We start from the raw sequence: 10469 nt of genomic DNA, 5'->3' as shown, positions 1-10469 counted from the left end.
AAGTTTGACGATAGTCGTGTCACTAAGTGTTCTGGCGATGTTCTAAATTTACTGTAGTCTCTGGAGATACCCTACATTTTGTTTTATAAAAGAGAAGACATTAGTAGATCAAGATGTTCACATGATGTGGTGCTTGCTGCTGCTGCAGGTTTTTCCGGGTTTTCCTGCAGCTGAAAAAGCAAATGCGCCACTGGAATCATCAATGAAGTCGCCCCTCCGGAGCGTCAATTAAATTTTGTTGTTTCATAATTTCATGATTTGTATTACTTTCTTGACCTGAGACTTACTTCAAAAATATAAAAAATACACACGAATTCATTTCATAAGCTTTTGTGGTTCTGAAAAGAACCTTTTTTTTATGGAAACGGTAAGGACAATACAGGGGGAGGCATTAAATTCAACCGCCAAATCCGTACAAGGTTCGACCTTGCCTTTTCAGGGCGTATACAACATCCATGGCTGTGACGGTTTTGCGTTTCGCATGTTCGGTATATGTTACGGCATCTCTGATAACATTTTCGAGAAATACTTTGAGTACTCCACGAGTTTCTTCGTATATCAAACCCGAAATACGTTTAACACCACCTCGACGGGCTAATCTTCTAATGGCAGGTTTCGTTATTCCTTGGATATTATCACGCAATACTTTACGATGACGTTTCGCTCCTCCTTTTCCTAAACCTTTACCTCCCTTGCCACGACCAGTCATTTCGAATGTTAAGAATAAATTATATACTGCACGATACGAATGAAATACTGTTAGTGATACTAACGACAGACTTCGACTAAAGTTCTACACCGAACTCGGTCGGGTTTTGTTAAATTTCATGACTCCGCCCACAACTGGAAATCGGACCAATGGCGTCTCGTCTAGATGGTATATAATAGTTGGCGTGTATAAGCCGACTCAGTTCATATGTTGTCCGTCTATCGTTCGGTATACATTTCGTTCGTTACAATTCGCAATAGGTTTTGAAAATGGCTCGTACCAAGCAGACCGCTCGTAAATCGACTGGAGGTAAAGCTCCGAGAAAACAATTAGCTACTAAAGCAGCTCGCAAAAGTGCACCGGCTACGGGAGGTGTTAAAAAACCTCATCGTTACAGACCCGGTACTGTTGCTCTCCGAGAAATTCGACGTTATCAGAAGAGTACTGAATTGTTGATTAGGAAATTACCCTTTCAACGTTTAGTTCGAGAAATCGCTCAAGATTTCAAAACCGATTTACGATTCCAAAGTTCAGCCGTCATGGCTTTGCAAGAAGCTAGCGAGGCGTATTTGGTAGGACTCTTCGAAGATACGAATTTGTGCGCCATTCACGCCAAGCGCGTTACCATTATGCCCAAAGACATTCAGTTAGCAAGGAGAATACGCGGAGAACGAGCTTAATTTCATATATATATATCCCAATATATATTGAAAATATATACAAAAAAAAGGTTCTTTTCAGAACCACAAAATGCAATTGATGAAAGAATTCGTTTATCGATAGATATGAATGAATGAATGAATGAATGTATGATATTTTCAATAACTCGCATCACGTAAATATTAAATCACGGGTGTTTGCAGAACATGTTCAGTATGATCCAAATATGGATTATAATACTGAAATTTTTTACTTTCCGAAACGAATCTTTCGAAAAGATCATTTTTAGAAACGGCTGAGATAAATAACGAAAAACAAGCGATCACTGAATGAAAGATCGCTCATAACATCACCATCTTTTCGTAAATTTCCTCTGATTCATATTTTTGAATACCTGGCATAAATCTCGAGTGACTTTTTGTAATATACCCTATACCAAAAATGAATCGTTCTCGAGATATTCGATCGTTTATACAGAAAAAGTAGGTATTATTCGGTTCTCGAGCCATTTCCCTATAAAATTGAAAACAAGTCTCATAGAATACATAAGCTATTATTGATTCATCAAAATATTACATTCCGTCGTCTTGTAGGAGGAGTAACATTTCCAAAATGATGAACGAGGTATTAGGAGTCGATGAGTAATTCTGAAGATATAAAAATCAGTGATTTCTCAAATGGAACACCCTTAGTTTGGAAATCTCGAAATGATTTTGACTCATTTTCCTGAAACGATCCCAATATCAGAAAATAAGTCAACTGTTCACAAGACATATTTCAATGAAATAGAAAGACAGAGCAATATTTTTTAATTTTTACTCTTTTACGAAATTATTCGATTCATATCAATTCGATAGTCGGCGGCGGCGGCGGAAGAAATATTATTTATCTATTTTTTTTCTGTTTATAGGGATAGGCTAGGTAGGTAGTTCTGACTATTTATTTATATATTTGTTGGACAGTTGAATTATATACGAATTCTTGTAAAAAAAATTGTGGCCCTGAAAAGGGCCATTTGTTTTCTTAGACTTCGTCGCCGGAGAGAGAAGTCAACTGATAGAAGAATTTACTTCTTCTTTTTTGGAGAGGCAGCTTTTTTGGCTTTCGGAGAAGATGCCGATGCAGGGGTCGCTTTCGCGGTTTTCGGTTTGGGTGCTTTCGGCTTTTTTGTTGGTCCTTTGTTAGTTTTCTTTGCTTTCGAAGGAGACTTGGTTTTACTAGCAGAAGTCGCGGACGAAACCTTAGAAGCGACGGTCTTTTTATCCTCGGCAGTTACCTTTTTAGGCTTGGCTGCGGCAGCCGCTTTCTTTTCCGGAGAGGCTTTCTTACCTTTCGGTGATGCAGCAGCCTTCTTGCCGGTTTTAGCTTTTTCACCAGCTACGCGTTTAACGGGAGTTTTTTTGGCCTTCGCACCGGCCGTACCGGACGTTTTCTTTTCGGTAGCCGACGGTTTTGCCGAACCAGAAGATGCCGATGCCAATTTGAACGACCCCGATGCACCTTTTCCTTTAGTTTGTACTAATGATCCGGAAGCAACCGCAGATTTAAGATATTTCTTGATGAAAGGTGCCACTTTTTCTGCGTCAGCCTTATAATTCGCCGCAATATATTTTTTTATGGCTTGTAAAGAGGAACCACCCCGTTCCTTCAATCCTTTAATAGCGTTATTAACCATTTCCGACGTAGGTGGGTGAGAAGGTTTACTTCTTGGATTTTTAACTTTCTTTTCTTTCTTCGCAGTAGACTGTGCCTGCGGCGACGAAGATGAATTAGCCGAAGCCGAAGAATTCTGATTTTCTATGTCTGCCATAGTAAAAAAACAACTGACAATATATTCTCGGAAGATAGATGCTACACTCGTTAGGCGTCTAGAGAGAATGATGTAGTCCTTGACGATCATCTTCAGTTCATTCAGGATTTGGAGACCAGCTCCCCTACCCTTTCGGCTGATCATTGGCCTTGAGATGGGCCAATGGGTACATGACTGATGGATGACGGCATGAAGTCCTTAGACATCAGTGCCGCCCTTCACGGGATACCCCTACCTGGCTGGGGTGGGATGGATGAAAAAGTTATTCATCCTTTAACGGGGGACATGAGGGCCTCATTCGACAGAGTGTCGGGGCCTTCTATATCGGGAGGGGTCGTCTACAGCATAATCTGTGGCTTCCCTAACTAACGGGTTTTCGTGAGTTTCCGTTTTTTCGAAAACTCTCTCATTCCTCGACTGAATGGACTGCCGAATGGAAGGCAGCTGCAAATCTCTGCGGATGGCTTCATTCCGCACGAACCAAGGAGCATTCACAATCATCCTAATTAGCTTATTTTGTAACCTTTCCAAAATGGAAATGTTGGACGGAGCCGCTTGTCCCCAGACGCCTGAAGCGTACATGATGACAGGCTTGAACATCGAGTTGTAGATCATAATTTTGTTTTTAAGACTCATCTTGGATTTTCTGTTGATCAGAGGGTACAGACGGCGATCCGACCCTCGATCTTGGACTTAACGTACATGATGTGCGGGTTCCAAGTGAGCCTACGGTCTATTAAAAGGCCGAGGTACTTTACCCGCGCTTGCCAGTCAATCTCCCTTCCAGAGACTCTCACTTTTCTGGCCGGAGAAGATAGTAATCTCCCCATGGTTATCGCCTGAGTCTTTTCCGGGTTTACTCGGATCTTCCATTCGAGGTACCAGCGCTCGAGGTCGTCCAATGCACGTTGCATGTAGACGACGCCGAGCTCACGCCCCATGGAAGACGAGAGTAGAGCCGTGTCATCGGCGTACAGGGATATCTTCACTCTATCGGACCTGGGCAGGTCGCTTGTATAGAGTGAGTACAACGTCGGAGAGAGCACGGCCCCCTGTGGCACTCCAGCGAGGATCTCTCTGTTGTCAGACAGAGAGCCCTCTACTCTAACCTGAAAGGTTCTGCCTCTCAGGAAAGATCCGATCCACCGGACCAGGCCCCGAGGTAGGTCGAGCGCGTTTAGCTTATGTATAAGGCCTTCGTGCCATACTCGGTCGAAGGCCTTTGAAATATCTAAAAGTACTATATGTACTTTTTTGTTGTTATTCAGCTCGCTGATGGTGTTCTCGACCAACCTTAGAGCCTGTAGTTCAGTGGAGTGATCTCTCCTGAAGCCGAATTGTTCATTAGGCAGAACATTTCGGTCCTCAACTTCTTCGTTGAGTCTTTGCAGTACGACTCTTTCAGCCAGCTTAGCCGCCGACGAGAGTAGACTGATCGGGCGATAGTTCTGCGGGAACAGCTGGTTCTGACCCTGTTTCGGGAGCATGACGACGATCGCATGCTTCCACCTTCTAGGGAAGTGTCTGAGGGCCAACGAACTGTTGATGAGACTCAGCAAGAATTCAACGCTGTTTTCCGGGAGTCTCTTCAACAACTTGTTAGTTATTGAATCGGCTCCCGGAGCCTTCTTTGCTTTCGCAGCCTTGATGAGACCCTTCAGCTCCTCCATAGAAGCTGGACGGATGTCGTCGTCGTCATCCTCCCTGAGAAGTCGGTGAACCCGGTCTTCCAGCAGCATATCGCGGTCGATGTCGTCGTCGTCGTCAACGTTAAGTTGAAACTGACGTTCCATCGTGTCTGCAAAGGCTAACGCCTTGTCGGCGGGGGAGTAGCACACTCCGCGCTCTCCGTGAATGGGTGAGAGAGCAGTCTTCTTCCCCTGAGCCTACGAGTGACTCGCCAAAGCTCGTCACTCCCAGGTTCGAAGGATTCCAAGAGCTCTTCCCACCTTTCGTTTCGGTGTTCATTGATGGCCTGTTTGACACGATTGGCCATCCTGTTCGCCGCTGTTTTGTCCCCTGGGAAAAGGGTTCGCTGGTAGAGCCTTCTCAGGCGGTTTCTCTCTCGTATCAAGGCTTTGATACGAGGGGGAAACTCGTTGTAGCTCTTCAGCGGACACTCCTCCCTGGAGGTGGCCGCTCGAAACGCATCATTCACGGAAAGCTCGAAACGCTCAACTGCCGCGTCGAGTTCGTCGGGAGAGTCGAGTACCTCAGGAGGGGCGCGCATCTCTTCGAGCTGGGCTGTGAAGACATCCCAGTCCGTCTTAGATCTCACGCGATACTCAGGGGGAGGAAGATCATCGCCCAGTACCAGGATTACTGGATTATGATCAGAATCCAGTTCCGACAGAACGTAAATTTCACTGGTCAGAGTGACGTTTCTGAGAAGCGCGATGTCTAGTACGTCAGGCCTAGTCTGCCCGCGATAGTACGTAGGCTCATCTGGTCCCAGCACGAGATATTCATGTCTGTCAACATGCGCATGGAGCGCTTGGCCGTTTCGATTTGTGGCTCTGCTCCAAGGTCTGTGCTTGGCATTGAAGTCGCCAGCAGCAATTGTCGGAATGTTGCTTCCCATCAGCAGTTCATCCAGAGATTCTGGGAGTAGACGAATGTTCGGAGGGTTGTAAACCGAGATTATTCTGTGACAACCCCTTCTCAGTTGAATTTCGACCCCCACGGCCTCAGTACCGTGCAACCGAGCACTGTCAATGCCGTATTGGACACACTGCAGGGATCGCTTGGCAAAAATGCCGACTCCCCCTCCAGCACGTCCAACACGTTCTCTGTGAAAGAATCTGTAATTTGGAATGACAATGGATTCGTTCCTTAGATGTGTCTCTTGGACTAGAGCCACATCTATGTTGTTTTCAATGAGGAAGTTTTCGAAGTCCAGCTTCTTTGTTCGAATGCCATTGGCATTCCAAAAAACTATCTTCAGAGATCTAGGCAACGTTGGTTGTCTAGACATTGGCAGTTCCGGTCATCACGCTTGTATTCACCGTGAACATTGTCTGTAACACGGGGAATTTGACGAATAACTTTTTCATCTGGTCCAGTGCGGCACAGATGTCTGAAACCCCCTGAGTCTGAGGTGAGGGTTCAGGTCGAGGGGAGGTGGGCTTTGCAGAAGTACTTGCAGTACTTGCGCCCTTAGATGCAGCTTTTGCAAAGCTGACCCCCTCCTGGACGCGTCCAGACCCCGCAGGTCTCCCTGAGGAGGCTGGTTTCCTTGTTGTGGTCTGCCCCTTCTTTTGTACCTTTGGGTACGCGGGGCAGCCACGGTAATTGGCTGTGTGAGCCCCCTTGCAATTATTGCACTTCGGGGGGTCAGCCTTGGTCTTTTTGCAGGCACTGGTTAAGTGCCTGCCAGCGCATTTAACGCAGATGGGCACTGCCAAGCAGTTGCGTTGGCAGTGTCCAAAGCGTTGACAACGGTGGCATTGACCCACCGAAGTTTTCGCGTGTTGGGGTTCGACCTGAACCTTCACGCACAAGAGGTCTTTGACCTCAAAAATATGCTTCTGATCCCTGTCTAGCAAGACGAGGACCAGAGGCATAGGTTTGCCAGCGCGCTTCATGCGCGTGACGCTGGTGAGGTCAAAGCCTTTTGATTCAAGCTCCTCACGCACATCGGAAGTTGCCAGGTGCTCTGGCACTCCCCTGATGACGGCACGTAGTTGCCGCTCTTCGGGGAGCGAGTAAGTATGGTGAGGGATTTTTTCCCTCACCAAAAGCCTTGCCAGCCGCCGATAGTCGTCAGGAGACTCCGGCTGAACTTTTATCCCGTCATGTAAATTGACGGCTTTCGAGAACTTGATGTTCTCTCTAGTCGTCAGTTTCAACAGTGGTACCCATTTGTCCTTCTGTCGGACAACAATAGGTGGAATTTTAGCCTTTGAAGCCGTAGACGGGATGTCTTGCTTCAGAGGGGTAGGGGGGGTGGGCTCCTCGCCATGAACTGATTTGACGGTGCTTCCCGTAGTAGAAGCACCCTCGTTTGCATTTGCGTCGAGATCTTCCATCTCGACAACATTTTCAACGATTTCAGGTTCGTTGGGGCCGCTTTTAGCGCTTTCGCTAGGTGCGGCCTTCTCTTTGGCCTGATTTTGGGCCGCTTGACGTGATGAGGTCTCGGACTCGGAATAGTAATTCCGAGCCTCTGCCTGAACATTTTGTAACATTGCTCTTTTTTTGAGCTTCTTTTCTTTTTTGGATAGTACTTGTTTGACTTCGGTTTTTTCGTGCCGTATCCATTCGTCGATACGGCGTCTTGACACTGATGGAAGAGGAGGAAATCCATCATTGAAGCGTCTCTTTTTCGAGACTGATGAGGAGAAGGAGGCTACACTGTCGCTGTCGCTGTAGTCTCGGTCCGAGTTAGCTTTCCACGGCCAGTCGGGGCCTTAGCCACTCCCTGTTTACGACCTGTCGTAGACTGACAGTCGTCCCCAGGGCCTGGCGAAGCTCTGCCAAGCAGGTCTGACTGGGACAGGCCAAGGGCTGAAATTAATTGGCTTATAAAGCCAATAATTTCGCCCTTCTCCTTCCCTGCCAGGCTACAAAGCAGTTCCTCCATACTGCCGTAATTCAAAGCTTTGTTTTCGGACACTCAGAAACAAGTATGAGCACCAAGAACGCAACGGAAATGATATCTTTGAACGTACTCACCAAAAGTGTGGTCGTCTGCTCACGCACAAAACGAACGCGCTATTTATAGCAAGAAATAACACACCGCCGCACGGCTGCCACATTCACTAAATAAATTGGAGAAAACACTTAATCGCTCAGACACGTCTGCACTCAATGAGGTTCAGCAATCGAATTTAAATTTGAAATTTTGATGTAGTCCTCTGGTGTTCCGTTTGTTTAAATATTCTGGGTCGAAGCACAGGCGGACGGGAGACTGAACGCTCGACATTCTCGTTAGACACGATATTGACGGCTTCCATTCTGCTGTCGAAATGTTCGCATCAACTTCTTTACGAAATCAATGCCGGTTTCCTATTTAGACTTCGACTAGCACAATAACGTGGATAGATTCTACGTATTCCGAAAATATTTTCTGATAAGAAAAAGCTAATATTAAACCTCGACAACTCACAGTAAATTACAATGAAATATGAAGTATTGATGATTTTGACGTAACTCCAGACAATTCCTTTCCGAAAATACTCGTAATCGATGATCTGGAAGGAACCTTCGAATAAATATCATAGGCGCGACTGTCTATAGAAACATGATACATTAGCCGATAATACTCGATAAATACACGAGTGAATAGGGGCATCGAAGAGACCTCGTGTCTACCTTCATACACGACTATAACCAAGAACCGACGCTTCTAATAGCATCAACATTTTCAAAAATTATCCCTATAAAAGTGTTCGATGAAAACGGCATTCGAATAATAACGAACGTTATTAATGTTATATTCGATAAGATATAATCATCGTAATATACTTTCAATAAAAAGGTCGATACTACAACACGAACGAACGAACGAACGAACGACGATACTGTGAGCTCTATCTATAACGGAGTAATACACACCCACCCCCACCCGAAATATATAAATCGTCAATGTTATAGTCGAAATCAGAAATGCTAATCATAAACGTTTTTAGACAACATATTAGCACGTAAATAAAAAACACGTTAAAAAATAACATAAGTAATAGAGTACATGACTAGTATAACAGTAACGAACGTTAACTTTTTAGGTTGATAGGTAGGTAAGCACCATCTAAATATAGGTGGCAAAATTATTTATTATCATCGCGCGTTTCACGAAAGGAGGTAACAATGTACTGATAACAAGGCAACCCAACCGAGTGAGACCTAGCGCCCTAGCAAAAATAAATTATCATTCAGCGTCGAAACGATATTGTAAGAATTCTTTCATAAATATTTTGTGGTTCTGAAAAGAACCGTTTTTTTTTAAGAATGTATATCGTAGACCGGAATAAGTAAATTATTTCGAACTGGTATATTTCGTAACTGCTTTGGTGCCTTCGCTGACGGCGTGCTTCGCCATTCACCAGGAAGTAACAGACGTACTGCAGTCTGAATTTCTCTGCTCGTAATAGTCGATCGCTTGTTATAATGAGCAAAGACGGGAGGCTTCCGCTGCGATACGCTCAAATATATCATTTACGAAACTGTTCATGATGATCATCGCTTTACTGGATATTCCGGTATCGGGATGGACTTGTTTCAATACTTTGTAGATATAAATTGCGTAACTTTCCTTCCTCCTCCTCTTCTTTTTCTTATCGGTCTTCGATATATTCTTTTGGGCCTTTCCGGCTTCTTCGCAGCCTTTCCACTAGCTTTGGGTGGCATTCTGAAAATTTAATTTCGTCAATATCAAACAAACAAGTACTATCGTGCAGGTTTGCTTTCGACTCAATGTAAAAGACGCCTGCCGATCATCTTGGTTCGTTCAGGATTGGAGACTGCTCCCTTACCCTTTAACTGATGTTTGTCAGAAGGACAAACGGGTCATAACTGAATGGATGTTGTTGGTATGGCGGCAAGAATGTCCTCAGACATCAGTACCGCCCTTCACGATGTACCCCTGCTGGATGGGGTGAATTGGATGAAAACGTTGTTCATCTTCATCGGAGGATATAGGGGCCTCATACGACAGAGTGTCGGGGCTTCTATATCGAGAGGGGCGTCTATAGCGTAATCCATAGCTTCCCTGACTAATAGGTTTTCATGAGTTTCTGCGTTATCAAAAAACTCTTTGATTTCTCGACTGAATGGACTGCCGAATGGAAGGTAGCTGCAATCTCTGCGGATGGCATCGTTCCGCACGAACAAGGAGCATTCACAATCATCCTCATTAGCTTGTTTTGTAATGTTTCCAAAATGGAAATATTGGTCGGAGCCGCTTGTCCCCATACGCCTGAAGCATACATGATTGACAGACTTGAACATCGTATTGTAGATGGTAATTTTGTTTTTTAGACTCATTTTTGATTTTCTATTTATCAGAGGGTACAGACGTGCTATCCGACCCTCGATCTTAGATTTGACGGACATTATGTGCGGGTTCCAAGTGAGTCTACGGTCTATCAGAAGGCCGAGGTTACTTACCCGCGCTTAGCCAGTCAATCTCCCTTCCAGAGATTCTCACTTTCCTGGCCGGAGAAGATTTAATCTTCCCATGGTTATTGCCTGAGTCTTATCCGGGTTCACTCGAATCTTCCAGTCAAGGTACCAGCGCTCGAGGTCGTCCAATGCACGTGCATATAGACGACACCGAGCTCCCGACCCATG

General features: G+C 45.1%; 2 protein-coding genes across 2 annotated transcripts; one reads left to right on the top strand and one right to left on the bottom strand.

The window, feature by feature from the left end:
• Positions 1–397: 397 nt before the first annotated feature.
• LOC141484493 (histone H4) lies at positions 398–709 on the bottom strand. The gene has a single exon (XM_074179487.1). The coding sequence runs from the start codon at positions 707–709 to the stop codon at positions 398–400; it is 312 nt and encodes a 103-aa protein (XP_074035588.1).
• Positions 710–978: 269 nt separating this feature from the next.
• On the top strand, positions 979–1389 carry LOC141484492 (histone H3). Its single transcript, XM_074179486.1, has one exon. It carries the CDS (start codon positions 979–981, stop codon positions 1387–1389), a length of 411 nt encoding a protein of 136 aa, XP_074035587.1.
• The last annotated feature ends 9080 nt before the right edge of the window (positions 1390–10469 follow it).

This window comes from Leptinotarsa decemlineata, unplaced genomic scaffold, assembly GCF_025532065.1.
Source record: "Leptinotarsa decemlineata unplaced genomic scaffold, Ldec_3_MD MMD2_tig00005822, whole genome shotgun sequence".
Taxonomy (NCBI): Eukaryota; Metazoa; Arthropoda; class Insecta; order Coleoptera; family Chrysomelidae; genus Leptinotarsa; species Leptinotarsa decemlineata.
Note: the sequence above shows the minus strand (reverse complement) of the source record. Positions and strands in the feature narration are given on the sequence as shown.

What these genes read in the sequence shown, in the direction of transcription:
- LOC141484492 (XM_074179486.1), top strand. Translation starts at nt 979, where the DNA reads ATGGCTCGTACCAAGCAGACCGCTCGTAAATCGACTGGAGGTAAAGCT.
- LOC141484493 (XM_074179487.1), bottom strand. Translation starts at nt 709, where the DNA reads ATGACTGGTCGTGGCAAGGGAGGTAAAGGTTTAGGAAAAGGAGGAGCG.